The sequence below is a fragment of the Pomacea canaliculata genome, linkage group LG6, assembly GCF_003073045.1.
Source record: "Pomacea canaliculata isolate SZHN2017 linkage group LG6, ASM307304v1, whole genome shotgun sequence".
Lineage (NCBI taxonomy): Eukaryota > Metazoa > Mollusca > Gastropoda > Architaenioglossa > Ampullariidae > Pomacea > Pomacea canaliculata.
The window spans coordinates 27,258,718-27,280,216 of NC_037595.1; the positions used below are offsets into that span (position 1 = coordinate 27,258,718).

Below are 21,499 nucleotides of genomic sequence, written 5' to 3' on the forward strand. Positions count from 1 at the left end.
TCAAGTTTAATACGAATGGTAGTTATTCGGTCTTATATATATATAGCAGACACAATCGAATTCGGTGGTTGTTATCAATCATAGTGGTGATTACTACTTATTGAATCTAAAGCCATTTCAGTTATTGGTGCTCTTAATGGTAAGAAATCCAACACTTTGAGAATAAAAAGGTCCAATATATAGTGGTCAATATATTCAGAATTTAACGAAGTCGATTATAAAGAAATTCCACACCATACATGGATAGGTAATCACAATTACAGCTGGTATCATAATTGTCCCCATGTCACATAAAACTAAATAAAAATGTTGTTGTCTTAAATTAGATTTCTTGTTGTTGCACGACGACCGCTGAACATTTGAAGATAAGTATATATGTTGGAGGTGTGGTCGGGAACTGGCGACATTTGCAGCGACGTACGATCAAAGCAATACTCGAGTCAAAGTCCAATCTGTGTGTTGTCGATCTCCATCAGACCTTGAGTACTTCAAGTGAGTCCCTGCTGGGGTGTATTGATGCAATAATAGTGCAGTCAAAGGTCATAATTAGTACCTCCATCTCCCATTCTCTCTCTCTCTCTCTCTGTCTTTCCTTTCCAAATTTCTGTTCATATAATATAATTTTCCCTCTTATTTTATTGCTGTGACTTTTTTATATAGTAATATAGTGTTTCAGTGTGTTTTTCCGTAGATTGAGGGCTAGATGTAAAAAAACATATAACACTGGTTTATTCTGTTACCCTCGATAATAAAGATTTGTCATGTGTGTGTGAGAGAGAGAGAGAATGAATGAAAGACAGAGAGTGAGAACAGAAGGAGATGATTAATGATACGACGTGGCAAATTTATCCCAGTATCTGTAACGGTATGTTGTTTGTTTGCGCCAAATGCAAGCGAACACTGCGCACGAGCAACCCAGGAATCAAGTACACCACGTCGTCTGCTTCGTTAGAGTTCTTCTGTCACAAAAAAACACGAACGATGCCCTTTGCACGACTACTCGATTTTCTGTCCAATAGCTGACGAGTTCACTAAATTTCGCGCAAAATGGTAAGGTGCACTTGGACTTTGCCCCGTGGTGTACAAATAATGTGCGGGACAAATATATCCTTGTAATCCCCGACTAGTTAACGGTGGACGGAAGAAGCACAGTGTACCTTCAGTGAAGAAGTAGTTTACTAAATTTTTGGTTTTGCTAATCTCCATGTCATAAACTGGTAAGGGCCTTCGTGTGTCTCATTTCCATAAAATACGGAAACTATGAAGTGAAAAAATTAACCGAAAAAAAAATAACGATAGACTGCGGCCAAGACATCCTTGACGAACTGGTAAGGATTACTTCTGCGCTTTGTCGCTAAAGAATATTACATCATCAGATATTGAAATGCGGTATACAGGCAAATACAGCAGTGATCGAAATGCAACTGAAGACGGATATGTATATATTTACTTAGAATAATACAACCAACACAGAAAATATAAATAGATGCATTGAGCGTTCTCTTCCGTGTCTGATTGTTTTATGTATCATCGCATGTACACTTACTGTAATTGTTAAAAGTGAAAGAAAGGAGAAACGGAAGATATATATGCACAAAAGATCTCGGCAGATCTCGGAATTACTCCGTTGCTATAACTGTACAAAGTGTTGTTGTCAACAACGAGCGCCATTAATTGTTATGAAACACATTAACTGGCAAGCATATGCGAGACTTTTGCTTCATTCATTTGTCGTCAGATAAGACAACTATCGATCGTTTCATTGTGTTTTCATTGATTTTTTTTTTTTTTTAACATTGACTGCTCTCCTTACTCAAGTTCATTCGCTGATTCATTCCCTTGCAACAGCTAACATTTTTGTGAAAAGCGTATATAACATGAGATAAAATAGTTTGCACTGAAAGAATAAATAATTATTCTACCTAACCAAGAGAAATGAAGAAGTGATGAGAAGCATAAAAGTGTTTCAGCAAAATTAAAAAGTTTATGGTGTTGGTGTATGGTTGAGTAAAGTTTAAATGAAAAAAATACTTATTTAACATTAACTTGATGAAGTGTTATTTAATGCGGGATATGTTGATCTCTGTTCACTTTTGGCTGAAACAAGAGATAATCATTCAGATGGCTTTAAGCAAAATATGTTATTCTTTTGGATTATATATTTCTTTCTGGCCATTATTTCCAGCCGGATGCTTAATTTAATAGTGAACTTTCTATTATGTTTTATGGATAAGGCACACATATTCAGCACATTTTTATATTTAATACAGGAAATTATCTGTAACAATGACAACATTTAGTTTTATAAAATATTTTTTTAGAGGAGAGAAGACATTTTAATCATAATTTGTCATTCTTTTACTTTTCCCTATTCAAGACGTATTGCAGATATTTTTTAAAGTTTGCTTTGTTTGCCATAATTCATGTAATATTTTCCTGCAATGTATTCTTTTTATTTTCAGTGGCAAACACTAAATTTGCAGGTGAAAGTTGATCATTAGAAGACCTTCATGACAGGCATTTTATAAAGTTGTGATTCTTTAGCATGGCAGAAGCCCATTCAGCAGTTGCCTTCTCATTCACAGTCACACCTGAGGGTGTTGATGTAAAGCTCAACCATGAAGCTCTTCATGCTGTATGGGAGAGTGGTGTTCTTTCTTGGAAAAAGCGTATAGGAAAATGGAAGGTTTGTTTTCATGTTGTTTTTTTGGTGGGGTGGTGGTTATCAACATGTGCTTTACATTTTGTTTAAAGATAAGTATATTAGTAATCTCTGAATATTATTCTATCATCTATAAATCTATAACTGTTAGTCATTCCTCCCTGAATATTAATAAATTATCCACCTCTGAAACTTTTAGATGTACTGTACCTCAGTTTGTATTTCCCTACTCTGTACAACTATAGGGTTCAGTAATTGGCAGAGCTGATATGTTTCTGTACTTTTTATGTCTTGCAACCTTTATTTGTCTGAGAATTCAGCATGTGAATGTTGATTCCAAGGAATAAGAAATATTTAAAAATATCTGAGACATTGCACTTCAGCAATAACTAAAAGTTTTGAAAACTACTTATGTGTATTCTGGTACATGCTTTTTTTTTTCAGAACAATTTCCGAAATGGGGTGTTTCCTGCCTCTCCTATATCCTGGTTATTCACAGTCACTCTTATGCTGGGTTTGAAACTGGCAGGTTGGGATCCGTCCTGTGGACTCATTGGTCTTCTTCACATGCACACACCTGTGTTAGTGCTTTTTTATGAGCAATAATTGAATAAACAAGTAAATTTTTTCAGCATTATTGTTTTAAACAGATTTTATTAGCAGAAGCTATGTGAACATTGTTACTGAATGTTAACAAGATTTCTACATTTGTATGCATTTAGTATAATCAGTTGTGTACATATCTCCACGCTTTTTTTAAAAATGATAATTTTCAGATATTGACATATTTTAAAAAGTTAATTTGATGATGCTGTTAATGAATGCAAGCATGTGTGTGTGTTTTTTTTTCATGCATAAGTGCTTGCACATATGCAAGTACTGATTGCACTCACTGCTTACTTTGTTAAAGGAGTACTTGTACCAAAATTGCTTTCCTCTTATTTTATTCACTTTTTGTGCATTTCAGGATAAATAGCTACTCCTTTTCAGTAGGCCAGTACCTCAGCACTTTGTTGCATGGCACGCTGCTATGGATCTTGATCATCATAATCATCAAATACTTTCTGCGGCTTCTTCTTACCTACCATGGCTGGATGTACGAACTGCATGGCAGGTTTTCTATCAAAACTAAGCTTTGGGTTGTAAGTACATTAGTCTTATTCCAATTGTTTAAAGCTTGACGTGTAATAGGTTCTGGTTTGTAACTTGGACATGTGTAACACCCCAGGTTTAGTAAGCTCTAACTGGATCACTGATTAAGATGAAATATTAGGATAACAGCCTTAATAAGCCCTAGCTTAATGAAAATAATAATAATAATAATGATGATGAAAATGAAGATTATGTAAATATGCTCATTGCACTTTAGAAAGAACTATGTTTGAAAGAAGCAAATACTCAAAGAAATGGACATAGGACAAATATATTTTTTAAAAAAACCTGATTAAAAAAATAACAATGAAAAGAAAATTGAAATGTGTTTGTGATTAACAGAATGCAATCAAGCAAGTCAGACAAACAGAAGAAGACAATAAAACAAATTCAGCTAGTAATTAGAAACCATTTGTCCTGTGTCAGCTTATTTAATTATGGGAATAAAAATTGTTACTAAACTCTTGCTTTTGTCAGCTCACAACTGTGACACTCCTTTATTAAATCTAGATTCCAACATTTTAATAGATTTTAAGGACATTTGTCATCAGCTGATTAAATTGTGTAACACCTGTTTTTAGTATTTGCTGGATTAGAATTAAGCATGGAGACAGCATGTTACAAGGGTCAGCAAGAAGCCCTTGTTTGCAAACACACACACTCACAACCCTATCTATATCAGAATAACTGTGTAGAACACTTGCTAGTTGCTACTGGGTACAATGATGGCTGTGGTGAATTACAGATTTCACAACAACAAAATAGAGATAATTTGTGGACTTTGTTGTCAGTTGCGCTGATGCAAACAATATTTCAAATAAAGACTTTTATTCCAGAAACTGTTTTAACTGTGATGACATATTGATTTGTGTGATACGACTCGTCATCTTTTCCATTTTGAAACCCATACTTTGCCTAGTCTTGCATCCAAGAAACATTTATTGCATCACTGATATACAAAATGAAGAGGTGTGATATTTTAGAATCAGATGCCTTATAAAATACTTTATTCCCACCTTCCAAATCCATCTTCATCTGTTTCCCTCATTAAGTGTTCTAAACCAGATTTTTCGCTTCACCATATTGCGCCTCAAGGCACTTAGTTTTAGTTCTAGTAATCTCCAACCTCAGAAAATAACTTTGTCTTTTGCAGATGATGATTCGCATGTTTGGTGGACGTAAGCCCATGCTGAACAGCTACCAGGCTTCTCTTCCTAAACTTCCTGTACCTGCTTTGAAAGATACTTTGAAAAGGGTGAGTAACATCAGTTAATAAGTATATCATAGGTAAAATGAAATAAGATTGCATCAGTTTTATGTTTTTTAAAAATTAAATCCTGCGAAGACTCATATTAGTATTTTTATTTGTCTGTTGCTTAAGTTCAAGAAATAAATCTGTAGATGATATATTCTTCATGAATATGTATGCTTTGAACTCGGAGACATTTTGAATAGTGGTTTATCTGTGTGTGTTTAATGGAACAGTACCTTGAATCTGTGCGACCATTGATGGGTGACCAGCAATATGCACGCATGGAAAAACTGGCAAAGGAGTTTGGGAATGGTCTTGGCAAAAAGCTTCAGCGATATCTTGTGCTCAAATCCTGGTGGGCAACCAATTATGTAAGTTAGGAATAGCAGAAATAACAATGATTGAGGATTTCTTTCAATAATGTAAGTAATTATTTACCTGATGGAGACATCTCCTTTTGATAGCACTTCTTCAAGGTGGATGCTGGCATCACCTTCGGTCCCCAGATTGCTTTTTACAAATAGAATTAAGAAATTGTAAATCATGGGAAATCATATAATTGCTTTGTTGCCTAAAGCCATGAATTGTATGTTGTAGGGCCATTTTTGTTCTAAACATGCAAATACGTAAAACTAAGTAAAATGTACACTGAAGTACAAGACAGCCTTTGTTATGCAGGTTACAGACTGGTGGGAGGAGTATGTCTACTTGCATGGCCGGTCACCAATCATGATCAACAGTAACTTTTATGGGATTGTGAGCATTCAAGACATACATTTCAGTTGTTATAGTCACATTTTCTTTCATAGCAGGATGATAACTTTAAAATACAAATATGTGGGTACCATCAAGCACTATACACACAGATGCATACACAAAGTTCAAGCGCCCATATATATTTGTAACTCTGATGGCTGTCTTCTATTTTAATTTGCTAGTTTTTTAGGTTTAAGATTTTGATAGTTTACACATGATATAACAGTTAGTGTAAAGAGCCTATCGTTTGAAAAAAAGAATAGCATGTAGGTACACATCATTTTTAAAAATGACCTTTTACAAATTTTATTGCAGAATTTTCAGTCTCTCTACTTTCTTTTAAAAATCTTAAATTAGGAAATATTTCAACATTCACTCACTCTCTCTTTCTTTGTCTGTCTGCCTGTCTTGCTCTCATGCATACATACAGACAACAGAAACCTATGATGCAGGCAGATGTAGATTTTTTCCTACTATTCCTTTTTACACGAACACATGCATCCTTTTTATTTGTTGCATCCTTTGTATGCTTTTTCACTTGAGCAATGAAAAAGAAGGAATTGGAGAAAGCAACTGGGCATTTTTTTATTTATTAGGATGCTGTTTTAGTGAAGCCAACAAACCAGCAAGCATCACGGGCAGCCAACATCATCTGCATCATGCTTAAGTGTCGCAGAGAAGTGGATCGTGAAGAGCTGAAACCAGTGTGTGATTTTTCTTTTCACTTTTATCGGTAACTTCATTTCTTATGAAGGATCCTCATAGTGTCATTTGTGTCTGTTCATTTGTGTGGGTTTTCAGGATCTAAGATCCAAGTTGTAATGAAAATAGGCTCAATGGATTCGTGTTTTTGCTCTAATGCTTATTAGTGCTCTCAAATTAAGATAGTATCAACAAGCATTATGAGCAGCTGAAGAATGATTATGAAATTCAAACTTGGGAAGAAACAACCTTAATACAAAGCTGAGTATTCTGTGTTCAGACTATTGTGTGTGTATTTCAGATCTTGCTGAACAAGACAGTGCCTCTGTGCTCAGCCCAGTATGAGAGACTGTTCAACACAACACGCATCCCAGGCATTGAGACTGGTAAATTAAAAAAAAAAACCCACAAAAAAACAACTGGTTTCTGATATTGTTACCTTGATTGATTTAAACTGTTTATGAAATTTGTAAAATTCATTTCATTTTATAAAAAAAGTATCAAACTTAAGTAAGTTTTAAAAAATCAAATTTCATTTTAGAATTTTACTTTGTGAGTTGTGAAATTGTTCTATCAAGACCATAGAGGCTATGAGGCTATAGTTTTTCAAGACCACTGAATAACAAACCATTAGAGATAACATAATACTTATGGAAGATAAAGAGAAATACTTTTCTTCAGTGGCAAGATGGCATTTATGGTGGATTCTTAACACTGGCTGGCAAGAGTTCACTACAAGAATAAATGCTCAGCCTATGATGTAGATTTAGCATTCTTCTTCTTATCGCTTTTCACCCCCCAGTGGAGCATAGGGCCGCAGCATTTGCGGTTTCTGTAGCAGGATTGTTTTACTGGGTGGGGTTGTTAGCCCCATGCCCAACCCTCCTCCATCTGAGCTTGGGACTGGCAGGTTACCCAAGAGGGGGGGGTTTCTAGGTGTAGTTAGATTTAGCATTGGCATAACTAAAATACTGCCACTTCTGTAGTAATTTTTGTAAGCTCCATGAAAAAAGTGGCAAACCATCTAGCTCAATTCTTGTCCCTGTAAGAAATTTCCACAGATAAGTTGCCTCTTTTGTGCTTGACTAATCATGTTTTGCCAATATTAAAACCATTTAAACTCTATCTTTACCAGATACCATAATGCATCTGAAGGATTCAAACCATATTGCTGTGTATCACAAAGGCCGCTACTTCAAGATGTACATCCGTCACAAAAGGCGCATTCTCAAGCCAGTGGAGATAGAGACGTGTGTAAACAAATTTTCAGTAGTTGCTACGACATAATTAATACTTGGCCACTTGTAAAAGGCGCCATAACTGCTGGTTATTCTACTCCAATGTGGAGCAGGTTTACTGGTTTTTTTTGGGGGGGCTTGAGAAATTTCATTGTGTATCCAACCTCATTTTATGAGGTTAAGAATGAGTGATGAGTTTTATGTCTTTAGAATATCTAGATGTTGTTTCTGATTGTTGATAGCTCGTGTCATGCTATTGCTAGCATTAATTTTAATGCACAGAATGATTCAGCGTATCCTTGATGATGACTCCCCACCAGCACCTGGGGAGGAGCATCTGGCAGCTCTCACAGCTGTAGAGAGAGTGCCCTGGGCAAAAGCACGCAAAGAGTACTTTTCAAAAGGAAAAAACAAGGCTTCCTTAGATGCCATAGAAAAGGTAGGGGACACATTTTTATATTCTGCTAGACTGCATATTTTTTAAAGTGCTTGAATAAAGTTAATGACGAGTCTTAAATTCTTGAAAAGCCTTTGAATAAATGAGACTGGATGTTTGTGACAGATGTTGACATGTTAAGTTTTGTCACTCAATTTATATCATTTGATGGGCCCATCCATCACCCCATATAATATGGTCTCTGAAAAAAATTTATTTAAAACATATGATGTAGATCAGCTTTGTGCACTACACATTGTAGTTTAATATTTTGAGCAACTCTCATTTTTATTTGCTAATCTACCATTGTCTGGTACACCATTTGCTGGTTTGTTTATTGTAAACTTTCAGATATTTATGTCAATTTTAGTCTGAAGCATTTCTTCCATGAACACATTTTTTAGATTTTCTCCTGCTCCTTCTTGCTTGTTTTTGTATATTTTAATTTTTCAATTATTTCTCATCATTTTCATGCCTTAGAGTTCTTCTAGATTGTATTGCACACACCATAACAGGAATGTTTCAAGTGAATTGTTATAGATTTTTGGCACAACACAATGTTTTATCACCTTTTACACACATCTAACAAATACTACATTTTCCTGATGTATATCTTCAACAGGCTGCTTTTGTGCTCAGTCTGGACACCGAAGAACAGGACTATTGTCCCGTGAGTAGCTGTTTGCTCTGTGAAAATAGTCTTGCATCATCAGCTGTCACAATTTAATGTTTTCAACTTTTTCCAGATATGCAGATGTGTGCTTACTTAAAGAATTTTTTTAAATGCTGTTGGTGTTTTTACTGTAGGCTGATTATTACAAGCATTATGTTGTTAATTCACATTTTTTTTTGTTATTAAAATACATTCTTATTACAGAACTCAAAGGGAAAATTCCACTCTTTTACTACAAACTTCTTGATATGTTCATTTTTTGTTATTGTTGTCAGTTGTTCATGGTTTAACACTTCCAATTTGCTTCAAGCCTTCAGAAAATAAGACTCATGTTATCATCTATGATGACATTATATATAATAAAACATAACCAGAAATGCCATACATTGTGTCTGCAGGATGACCCCACTGCACTAGATCGGTATGGTCAAGCCATGCTTCATGGAAAGGGATATGATCGCTGGTTTGACAAGTCTTTCACTTTGGTTGTGTGCCCTAATGGCCGTGTAAGTTGAAAGCATTTTTGAACTACTTTAAGTTTTGAGGGTATTTTGAGAAAATGATTTCAGATTGTAATTGATGGCTTCTGCAATTGATGAAGTAGGCATTTACTTGCTGCATTTTATTTCATGCCAACAGATGGTCATTTGCTCTTTAAACAACAGCAAAGATAAGAAATCAAAGAAAGGTCACCATAGCAGTTAGTAAGAAATCACCAAAACTGGCTGAAGGAAGCTTCTTTTGGTTTAATAAGCATGTACATTTGATCTAAAATTGGTTATAGCAAAAAGAATTTTCCATCACTTTGTATTGTAAATTGAATTACTTCTTGTTTTGTATGTACAGGTGGGTTTCAATGCTGAGCATTCATGGTAAGTAAGATGTTAATGATTATGCAATGGCATTCAAGAAGAGAATTTAGAAATGTCTTAGTTGTCACTTTATATAAAAGTAATGTTAATGGACACTGCCTCAGGCATCTTTTAAACATCTGATAATAAAGTTAAATATTTGAGCTATATAAATCTATTAGAGAAATATTAAGTGATTTTGGCTTCATTCAACATCTCTTTAATCCTGTGCTGTTACATTATTTTTTATTGCAATATGTTTGGTATTTGACATCAAAGTGATATTTTGCTAAAACTAATAACGGATGCACTTTATGTATGCTTATGCCAGCAGATATTTGGAGGAGACAGTGAAAAACTGCAGAATACAGTGAAAACTGCTCACATTTGCTGAAAATGTATATGCTTTTGCAACTTGTTCATGCTGTTTCCATGACTTTTCAGGGCTGATGCGCCAATCATGGCACATTTATGGGAGTATGCCATCACAGATGAAGTCTTTACTCTCGGGTAAATATCCATTGAGCTGTTTGTGTTAGCATTTAAAAAGAAAATACCAATCTTGTTTTACATGTTCAAGCTTTTTACCTGCATGAGGTGATATTAATATTTTTTTCACATATTGAAATTAATTTTCTTTTAATATTCCGAGCAACAGTTTATTTGCAAGTTTTGCATCAGTTGCAAGGCAATTAGATTCAAGATAAATCACAAGCAGATATTTACAGGCAAAGAGCTTGTAAAAAAATGTTGTGTTTAAACATTAGGTTCATAATTTGTTAAATCTTATGCAACTTAAGTATTGATTGTTCAGAAGCATGACTTGATTAAAAGCATGATGTGTATGCCTTTAGTTAAATTTCCTGGTTGGTTGTTTTTTGTCCAGACTGTACGAGACTAGTGGTATAATTCATTTTACAAAGCAAGACTTCTTTTTGATAAAATGCTGAAGTGAACTGACCATTTTCTATTTGTAGATAATGAAAAAGTATTAAGTTAATTCTTAAGTTAATTCTGAAATGCCTATCATTAATGACTCATTTGCTTTACTGACAGAGAGATGTAAGTGTCAGTCTTCATTTTTCTGTAAGACAAATGTGCATAGTCTGGTGGATTTATTTTGTATTGTGGCTGCCAGCTTTGTGGGTGCATGTAAATCATTTGATCTAACCGGTGGCTGTGTATGTACCCAAACCTAATTATTTGCTTAATAATGAGAATGTGACTAGTAACAGTTTTTGTTTATAGTTCTGTTTTTGGAACATTTTTGCTTGCCTTAGGCAAAGACTAACACCAGAATGGGAACTGGCCAGCAACTTGCATGCTGAGGTAGCATCAAGTATGCACTTAGCCTGTTAGTGGCAAAGTATTTGTCACTGTAAAACAAATGCATTGACAATAAAGTGCGGATTCTCACAAACGCTTGATGACATTACACAAATGAACCATCTGACTAAACATGCTATTCCAGTACTAAAAATTATTTGTAACAATAATAATACAAAGTTTATAAAATGCATTATCCTAAAGCTTTGAGCGCTTCAAAATTAGAGCAGTGGTTATACTTCTCAGGCCCACATTTGCAGGCAGGCCTGAAGAAACATACAAAAGAGCAAGAATAATGCAACACAGAACAACCCAAGAATGCTATGAAAGAAATAAGAGATATTGGTGTGAAAAAAGAACTTTCGAAGACCATTGTGTCCTATTCACATCTAGACTGTGGCATTATGTCCACAAATACTTATCTGTACCTTTGCACAATTCTAATTACACTTAACACAATGTGATACTGCAGGGGAGATGCAAATCAGCTAACTTTTGCTGCAAATTATAATTCTTCAACATTTCAAAAGAGTCAAAGACCCACCCCCCCTCCTCCCCAGCAACATGTTGACTAATTGCTCAGCATTACTTGTCCAGTTTATTATGCCAAGCCATGATAATAATGCCACTATCAGGAGTGGAGTATTTTTTAACAACTGGAAGTTTTGCAGTTGTCTCTTTTGTTAGTGAAGCATCTGGCATTGAAAGCCTGCATTAGTCTCACCCTGCACTTTACACTGTCTGCACAGTTTAGGCAAATGCAACATATTTTTCCCTATCGCACAGTTCATGGCTACTCCAACACTTTATTGTTCCCTGCTTCATCTTCAGTTTTAAGCAGAGCTAATATCTGAAGAAACTAAAAAATTTTTGACCTTGACACTATCACTTGATCTGAGTGGCTTAGGCATGAATAAACTTTATTAAAGCTAACCATTTTTCAAAAAAGCAAAAAACTTTTATGGGGTTTGAGGGTTTGATCTCATGCTTCAGTTTTCTGTGACATGTTCACAACAGTAGCCTCTAATTAGAATAAAATATGTGCTTTACTTATTTTAAAATGATAGAATGCATGCATATGTGTTTCTGTTTGAAATTTCTTCAGCATGCATTTCTTTGTCTTCTTAATATTCTGACATTTTATCATTTTTCGTGGTATATTCAGAAATAGAGAAACATGAGTAGATATTTTTTACAGTAGGTAGACGATAACTGAATAAAAGAGCACCATAACAAATACAGTAGCATGGATGCAGACGATAGAAGCAAAGGGAGGGAGAGATAATGGGAAAAGGAGGAAACACCAATGAAGCATTTTGAATGAAGCAATGATAAAGAGTGGGCTATTAGGAATTATTTGATTAAGTCCTTTATTTCATTCTGGTAGGTTTAAACTTAAACTCTTAGATGAATGTGCTCATGCTGCTTGGTTGAATGCATTCAACAACCTTCAATTTTGCATAAATGAAGAATTGATTTTGGTCTTCAGCAAATTTGTAAACAATTGTATAGATCTACAAGGATATGCAGGGGGACAAAACCTTATATTGGACTTAAGATATGAGCAAGAATGGTACACAATAATCAAGTTACAATTGCAATTGACAGCAAAGATTTTTGTGATGTGTTTACTGTGTTGAGCTTAATTTTGGATCCTCTGCTTGAGTGAAGAATAAGACACAGGGATGAATCAGTTAATACCTTGGGAAAAACCATTATACTTAGTCATCTTAGTAATTTTTTTGCTAAAACTTAAAAAAATCTTTATCTAAAAGTGGCAGTAATATCATTCATGTTGGCTGCTGTAGTTTTATATGTATTTTGACACATTCTTTCTTAGTCTCTATCGGCACACCTTTCATTCTGTTGCCCTCACCTTATCCTCCATCCAGTTGTCTCGCTACATCTACCAGCTATAACTTTTATAGATTTGTGGCTTCTCTTTTTTTAATTTCATATTTGAGTGTGGTTTGCTATATGATAATTTTTATAAAAAAAATGAGTTGTTTGTTTTTCACATATACGTTTCATTTATTTATCAACAAATTTTGTTGAGATTAAGAAGTATGCGGTTTATCTTAAAATATGAAAATTGCAATATGAAATCAATTTTTTTTTGGTAGAAAGTAAAAGCTCTCTATGGTGAAGTTAATGCAAAAATATCTGTTAGGGCTGCAAAAGAAGTGACTTTATAAAATTGTTGTGATCATGATAGTTTGGTAATGCATTTACTGAAAGGGACTTATATGTATGTGATACATGTACCACATTACATTTTCTTGCCTCTTTACACTTTTCTGTCCACATATTTTGTATTTCATTTCCACAGTTATTACCTACCCAAACCCTTTACCCCTATGGATGTTTGTCTTTGTTCCCTTTGGGTTATATTTGACAAGACTTTCCTTTTTCTTTTTCTTTTTTTTTTGTTTTTGTTTTTTTGTTTTGTTTTGTCTTCATTGTGTTCTCATTTATCCTGCTCAATGGCCATTTTTCTCCCTTGCTTGAAAATCAAATTATCAGTAATGTTGTACAGAAAGTATGTCTTTAGAGCTAATCACAGACTAATGGTGTTTAAATCTTCAGATACAGGCATGATGGACGCTGTAATGGTGTCTTGGAAGGACCTCCTCCTAATCCAATCCGCTTGGAATGGGAGTTCCCCAAGCCCGTTAGTATCTGTCACTGTGTTCTCTTGTGTTTGAGAGTGGGATTGTGAATTTTTTATTTTAACATGCATGATTCTTGCATGATTTCCAGAAAGTAGCTGTCCGGTATTTATGATCTCTAGCTAACAGAGATAATAACAAGCTTTCCATGCAGAAATAAGTAGAAGTGTTTGAATACACAGAGCAGAGTGTGCATCTGGCAGAGAACTGGATAAGTTAAGAAGCCTGAGCATGGGAAGGCCATAAAGTTATGCAAAACTTCACCTTTATATTATTTAATGTGAGAAGTGGTGCTTCTATTTGATCTTCATTAAAGAAATTATTCATGCGTGCATGTTTCAGTGCCTTGACCTAATAGAGTCAAGTCGGTTCTTTGCTGAGAAGTTGTGTGAAGATGTGGACTTGCATATCATGATGTTCAGGGAATATGGCAAGGGATTCATTAAAACTTGTAAAGTCTCACCTGATGCCTATATACAGCTGGTTCTGCAACTTGCATACTACAGGGTCATTGTCCAACTACTTTTCTCAGTGTTGTTACATTGTGTTGCTGTAATTCTTAGTTTTTTTGTGTGCTGTTGCTGTTCAGTTGAATGCACGTTTACATGCAAACATCAGTTCATGTCAAGTAATTTGTCTTCACTTGCATCTGTATTAAATCTTTAACTGACTGATTGTGCGATGAATGCAACACATTCTTTCTGACTTTCAATACATGTTGCTACATACAGTATTGGACTAGTAGCTATGCAGTTTTCCTAAGTTATCTGTCCAGAATCTGTTCTTCAGATTTCTTTCACTTTGCATTTTGATTCGTTAACAAAACTAGCTTTGAAACCTCTTCTTTTAAGGCCTGTTTTTGAGTAAATATTTTCATTATTATGGGAAAATTCTGCCCTCTTGTTCGAGTTCTGACTAGCGGCAAATTTTAATGAACTTTCGAGAAAAGTTGATACTGTCATTATGTTATTAAGTCATTTTTTACTTAATATTTTCTGTGATGTGCAGTCAGCTGGCAAATTTTGCCTTACATATGAATCATCAATGACACGTCTGTTTCGGGAGGGACGCACAGAAACAGTGCGTTCATGCACAAAAGATACCTGTGCCTTTGTAAAGGCCATGGAAGCAAAAGCAGATGTAAGAATCTGTAATAGGTATTTTTGTATATTACCATAAGCTCAATTTTCATAAGAACACTTTTGATGACGCATATTTTACTTTGCTGTTTTTGAAGGTAGTGTTTTGAAAAGGTTCACCAAGTTATGAAGACAGTAAGAAATCTTTTTTGTTTTATTCAAATATTTGGCAATTTTAACTCTTTGAGTCCAGGTTGGACAAATACATATTGCCCCTTTGAAGATTTGAAGTTTTCTGATTGTCTTTTCTTTCTAAAAATGACGTTGACATGAATGTACACCCAAAGATGGTTAGCGATTGATTCTTCTTCCTTTTTGAGCCTATTTCTGACACTAAGTTGTTCTTCAACATTTTAAGCTATGTTTATTTCTACATAGATTGTAGCCATTAAAATATACTAAATACCAAACTAAACACTGCAGTAATCATCAGTTGTGCATAAGCATATATTAAAATTTTCTTTTTGGAAATATGATTTGATATACTTCATTTCCTTTGGATTTACTAGAAAGTGCTATTTCATGATGGTATGGGTTGAAAACGTTTCCTTTCTCCTAACTTTGAACTTCCTGTTTCATTTTTTAAAATGATTTTATGAAAATCGCATATCAAAGATCAAGGCCTGGACTTGCTAAAAGGTATAGAAGACCAAACTAATTGATCGCTTTATCTCCATATGTAAGAAATAAAACCCTTCCCAAAATACAGTATTAAATAAGTTTATGCTATGGTCTTTCCTCCTACAATCTACTGACAAATTACTTTTTCATCTTTCAATGAACAACCGAAACTAAATGCATTCAAATCCAGTTGCTTTTTTAAAATGTTAGAATTGTCTCTTTATCTATCATCCCTTTTTTGAATTGATGTCAACAGATATATGATTTTATTTTCAGAAGCAGGAGCTGATCCGCCTGCTAAAGGCTGCTGCTAATACCCATCAGGACTTGTATCGAGATGCCATGACAGGCAAGGGGATAGATCGCCACCTCTTTTGTCTCTATGTAACATCCAAGTATGTTGGAGAAGATTCCCCCTTTTTGGCAGAAGTGCTTAGTGAGCCTTGGAGACTGTCCACAAGTCAGGTAGGAAAGTGCAAAAATCCCTTTGCTTTTGGCCATCTGTTTAATTTTCATTACCAGCAAAGATCCTGTTCACAGTGAAAGTTGTATTAAATGATTTGATTGTTTGTAAATGCTGTCTCTAGCTGCAGGTGTCATCAACGGTATATTATAGCTTCTGTGTTTGCAGTTAACTTAGGAACAGATATGCTCATAATAGACCTGGAAATTTAAATTCCACAAATTGCTTGTGTTCAAAAAGAATTTTAATTGAAAGAATGTGTTAGTGAAAGTCTTTCTTGATGGTGTAGCTGACTTGCCTGTGGACTTTTGCAGACACCTCACCAGCAGACAGACAAACTAGATCTTCACAAGTACCCAGACAGGATTTGTGCTGGAGGGGGCTTTGGTCCAGTATGTGTTTCCCAATTTTATTTTATTTTTGGTCTTTAAAGATTTTTCAAATGGCAGTTTTATCTGTGACCAATATATTTCATGCAGATTTATTACTTTCTTTTAATTTATTCTGTGTCTCAAGGTTTAGGAATGAAAAAAAAAGCTTTTATTGAAAAATTCTTATATTAAAAGTCAATGCTTTGAAACATAATTTTCAATAAGACTGCCTATTTTAAATGGTATGCCTTGTATGATTTATATGCCAGTACTTCAAAGGATGTCAAGGTGTATAATTGTCAGATTATAAAAAAGTTCCTTGTAATGATTCTTGCACTACAGCAGCATTACTATGGAAAATTGAGGCTTTTTATTTTTTGTCATTTTGTTATATGCCTGTAGGTCGCTGATGATGGCTATGGTGTATCGTACATAATTGCTGGAGAGGACACAATATTTTTCCATATCTCATGCAAGAAGTCATGTCCATCTACGGTAAAAAGTTTCTTGACCATTCTTGGAGATATTTGGTCAATTTTAAACTGCAGTAGCGATGATTTACCTTAGTCTGATAATACCGCAAAGAAGGTTATTAACTGAATTTTAACCATGCATCTGTTACAAGAAATATCTTATGCAAGGAATGTTATAACTCTGCAAAAGTCCAAAAGGTTAGATTTTAAAACAACCACATCATAAAGTTGTGGTAAAAAAATCATATTTAAAGAAAAGACTTTAAAAATAAACTTTAAGTGGCCAGTGGGTTAATGGAATATGCCACAATCATTAATTTGTCGTAATGAAGCATAGAAAGATGTAGAAATCTAACAGATATGATGTCTTCTTGATTATTGACCTTCCAGAAATTGAAGATCAACTTTTCATGTTTTTTTAAAAATCTCACTAGTCTTATAGACATATTTTATTATTTACAGGATTCTCACAGGTTTGGATCCCTCATCAAACAGGCCTTTGCAGATCTGAGAGGAATCTTTGAAAAAAATTGATAGCGTAGCTTCTTAATAAGCAATCTAACAGGCTTGGGTCTCGAAGCAAAGTCCTTGGCAGATCTGAGAAGAGTCTTTGACAAAACTTGTATGCTTGGCAAAGTTACTGTTGTATGAGAACTCTGTAAGCATGTTTAAAGGTACCAACTAACACTTTTTCTCTCAGCTTATGTTGCAGCATTATGTATTTTTCAGTCTCACATATACATATATATATATTTTGTTATTCTACCGGTCCTTTTCCTATCCCATACTTAACCTGATATTTAAAGTACATGGGAAGGTTGCTTCATCATTTTAATGTACAGTGTAAAGGATTGTGTCAAAGGTTAGAGCATCATGTCATTGATCACATATGTTGATATATATTAAGAGGACTTTTCCTGTAAATCTATCACCCGTTATTTATTCTCTGAACCTAAGTTTGCAAAAAAATGTTAAGAAAATCCAGAACATTGATTTAAAAAGGCTGTTAGAATTTATTGAAAATTATTATTCCTAATTATGACTGTATGAGTCTTTCATTTAGTGAAAGAATAAGCTCCATCAAAATTGATCAAAGGGATTAATAATGTTTGTCATGAAGGGCTAAATCTCTGGTTTCCAAAATCCAGCTGTATCATTTGTGTTTTGAGTGTCAGTTGATACTGATAATAAGCCTGAATGCATTATTATTGATGAGATTGTTTTTATAGCATTACATATTTGAAACTACTCCTTTTTCAATAACATATTAACTGCAAGAATTCAAGACAGCAGTTTAAGTGACACCTTGATGTTAGCAGGAAAAAAATACCTAGAACATAAAAATATATACTTACATAAATGTCTGCATAAATTTTTTCAAGAATTAAGTCTCTAATTAATAAATTAATTTCTGAAGTAAATTCTGTAACTGATTTAGAAGAATATGTGTGAAGGTTTCAAGGACCAAAAGAAAATGCTTGTGATGTTTTGAACCACTATTTACATTTTATCAGCATGAGATTTGCAAGTGGCATTTAAGATGGATTCATTCCCATACAAGGTTAAGCCCTAAGAAATGTGTATAGACATTGTTGTTTGAATAAGATTCTCCAGCATTAGTGTACTGGAAGTTTCTTTTTTTGTTTTTGTTTTCTATGGTGTTTTTTATGATTTAAATTCAGTGCAACAGAGCTGCTCAGTAGAATGTCGCAGATTGTTTCATAAGTTACATATGAGTCTTATGTGTACTGTATTTGGGCCAAAAGTCTGCTTGTTATCAAAGAAAGACTTTTGTGGTTAATTAAAGTTCACATCTGTTTAGACTCGCCTGAGACCAGAATGTCACACAATCTAATTATGTGGAAATTTGATGCTCCGGTGATGCCTTCTGTATACTAGAAAACATATTTATGTGGATTTGATGATTTGTTATTTTCACAAAAAGCGACCATACAAAGATCGGTATTTTCTGGTAAAAGTTTAGCATTGACAAAGAATGACTCAATAAGGTGACTTGTGGATGACCATGTTGATGTGCATTCATTATCCAAAAAGATAATGCTGTTCAAATGAAACCCTTATCCAGTGATGCACTTTATATGTAACTGAATAGTTCTGGTGAGGGCTAATTTTTTTTCCAGATGTTGCCAGATGATCTGTCCAAAGAACAAAACATGAGTATCTGCAAGCATAATGTTAAAGATATCTTGAAGGTTCAGTATGCATATACATTTTCTTTGACAGAGTTGTTGGGGAATGTTCTCAAAATGATTGACCACCCTTTTGTAACTATAAACATTAGAATCCTTGAGTCATTTTAATTTTGCATACCAGTGTCAGGTACAACAATTCTTATTCCCTAAAGACCACAAGTAGGAACTGATAAATGCAGCCTCAGACATAATAAACATTGTCTTTATGGTGTTCTGACAGTTACTGTGTACCAGTAGCCCTCCTCCTAAGAAAACTGGCAGCTATCTTTTGATAGTTTTGCTACAAAATAAAGAATAAATCTTAACTTTTCTTTCCATTTTACTCTTCTTTTAAAGTCTGCTGCCATTATACATTTTGTCCCTTTAATGCTCATCTGGCTGTGTTGTAGAAAGTTTTTTTTTTTACCTTTTATGTTATTCTATATTTGGAAACCAGTTACTGTACATATCTGTCTAAATTATTTGTGTGAAAGAATAACTAGTGAAAACTTAACTACATATCTATAAGCTAAATCTATGAGTGTTGTAATATTTTGTGATTGTTAACAGATTGGAAGCTAATGCAGTCTGTTGACAGTGATGGTTTACTGAATAATACCCTGATTTATTGAACTTAGAAGAGAGAAAACAAAGAGAAATTAAAATCTAGGAAACCATATGTGATCAGTCATGGAAATGCAGTCTTGTAATAAACAACAACAGGCTTTGGTGTGAAGAGGAAAGAAAGCTTTCTCTCAAGTTGGCTTGAATATATTTATAGCACAGTTGTATCCTCATGTTTAAGATAGAATAAAACTTCATGCAGCCCAAGACAACCTGCATGATATATGGTGTCAATTATTTGTGTGTATATATATATTTAGAGAAACTTGCATACTTAAAGAGACTTGGGATAGCAAACAAGTGATCTGTAGATTATCTGTGTAGCAGACTAGCCTCAGATTTCAAATTCCTTCACAATAGTGAAGTTTTCAACATGCAAATCACAAGTACAGCAGGAAAAACCATGCAGCAATAGTCATGGGGTACTTTGTTGCAGCTAGAATACTACTGCACAGATACTAGCTCAATTAAATGGTCTTCTCATAAATCATAAAACTGTTAATGTTACCGAGTGCCCATGAGGGGATGTATGCATGTGTGTGTTTACAATTTTTGATGTTCAACGACTCAGCTCGGTGCATGGTATATGGAATCTTTTAGTATTTATATCTATCTGATAAGTATATATGCATATACACCTTCGTTACAATTATTTACAAGCCACAGATTGGATTTTGATGTGCATTCAAATGTGGCAGTTGCTGATTAAATAATTTAATGTATTCACAATGTAATCCTCCATGGTTTCATTGCTAGTGAAAATCTTCTAGCTACAATTCACAAAATGGTAGCAACAGAATAACTATCATGAAACCTGTCTATGTGATGTGAAAGATGGCCATTATTTTATCTTCAGTCGCCAGAATCATGACATTTTGATACAAATGAATAATGGAATTAAAAATGTTAAAAAAACATTTTATTTGAAACTGTGATAATGTGGGTGCAAGGGTGGATGGGCAGATGTGCATTCCCTGGAATGGACAGTTCTTTTTGTAGGCGCAGAGGAGGGGAATGTCGGTGTTTCACATATGTTTACACAATTTCCTTTGCACAGATGATTGTTCAATAACATTTTCACATCCGTTACAGTAGTATCTGTTCTGTTGATCTATAAATTCTTAAATATTACCTACATTTATGTCATCCATCATGAGGTCTTACAGTTTGACTGAATTTTGGTAGGTTTAGTAAGGCTTTGCAAGTTGTTTTAAATCTTTCCCACATGCACTCAAAACTTCATATGAGCAGCTTTATATGAGTTCTGTAAAAATGTGACATCTCACATGTTCATTATAACAGACGGTTGATTTTTAAAAAAATTAAGGAAGGAGTTGGAAAAAAAGAATTGAAGAGGGGAAGCAAAACTTGGCAATTAGAGGTGGAAAATTGTGGTTCTTAAACCCAGAAATAAAAACAAGAAATCAGCATGTTCTTGTGGGGGATAGAAGGCATGTAGGGGGTCTGGTTGTGGTTGACTTAAGAGGCAGAAAAAGCAGTGTGCATAACTGTGAGGAAAATGAGATGAAAATTATTGATGGTAAGCTGGATGGATGTTATGTGGTGAACTCAAATGTGGATGGATTTTCAAACAAGATGGAGAAAATTTTTTGGAAGGATGGAAGAACTAAAACCCATCATTACTGCACCGACTGAAATTAAACCTAAAAACTCTGTAGTCTTTACCAAAGCAGAATACAGTACCCAATTATGATGTTATTGAATAATCAGAGCTTCTGCTTACGCAAAATATTGCATACAGTACGCCTTAAAAGTTCGGAGGACCCCTTCAATTTTCGTCAATGGGATCCCCTTCAAATATGGGCAAAGAACAGGGACCCCTTAAAAATCCGAAGAAGGGGGTCCCTGGGACCCCAAAGAATTTAGCCTTAGCAGAAG

General features: G+C 34.4%; 1 protein-coding gene across 6 annotated transcripts; it reads left to right on the forward strand.

Annotated features, from left to right (window-relative positions):
* Positions 1–1,032: 1,032 nt before the first annotated feature.
* Positions 1,033–20,517, forward strand: LOC112567140 (carnitine O-palmitoyltransferase 1, liver isoform-like). 6 transcript variants are annotated; one of them, XM_025243698.1, is made up of 23 exons: positions 1,033–1,328; positions 2,463–2,686; positions 3,107–3,243; positions 3,630–3,804; positions 4,968–5,069; positions 5,300–5,437; positions 5,745–5,822; positions 6,419–6,526; positions 6,826–6,910; positions 7,660–7,774; positions 8,045–8,201; positions 8,821–8,868; positions 9,270–9,377; positions 9,718–9,743; positions 10,167–10,232; positions 10,779–10,784; positions 13,635–13,719; positions 14,060–14,224; positions 14,726–14,857; positions 15,754–15,942; positions 16,255–16,332; positions 16,714–16,806; positions 17,247–20,517. In XM_025243698.1, exons 2-23 carry the CDS (start codon positions 2,546–2,548, stop codon positions 17,316–17,318), a joined length of 2,304 nt encoding a protein of 767 aa, XP_025099483.1. In that variant the 5' UTR covers positions 1,033–1,328; positions 2,463–2,545; the 3' UTR covers positions 17,319–20,517. The 6 variants fall into 6 exon arrangements, with proteins under 6 accessions (XP_025099483.1, XP_025099487.1, XP_025099484.1 ...); XM_025243702.1 differs by having other exon boundaries at positions 2,586–2,686; XM_025243699.1 differs by having other exon boundaries at positions 1,033–1,217.
* Positions 20,518–21,499: the final 982 nt, after the last annotated feature.

Coding starts and splice junctions, on each gene's coding strand:
- LOC112567140 (XM_025243698.1), top strand. CDS start 2,546: ATGGCAGAAGCCCATTCAGCAGTTGCCTTCTCATTCACAGTCACACCT. Junction 9,744..10,166: donor TTCAATGCTGAGCATTCATG/GTAAGTAAGATG, acceptor ATGACTTTTCAG/GGCTGATGCGCCAATCATGG. Junction 16,333..16,713: donor CTGGAGGGGGCTTTGGTCCA/GTATGTGTTTCC, acceptor ATATGCCTGTAG/GTCGCTGATGATGGCTATGG.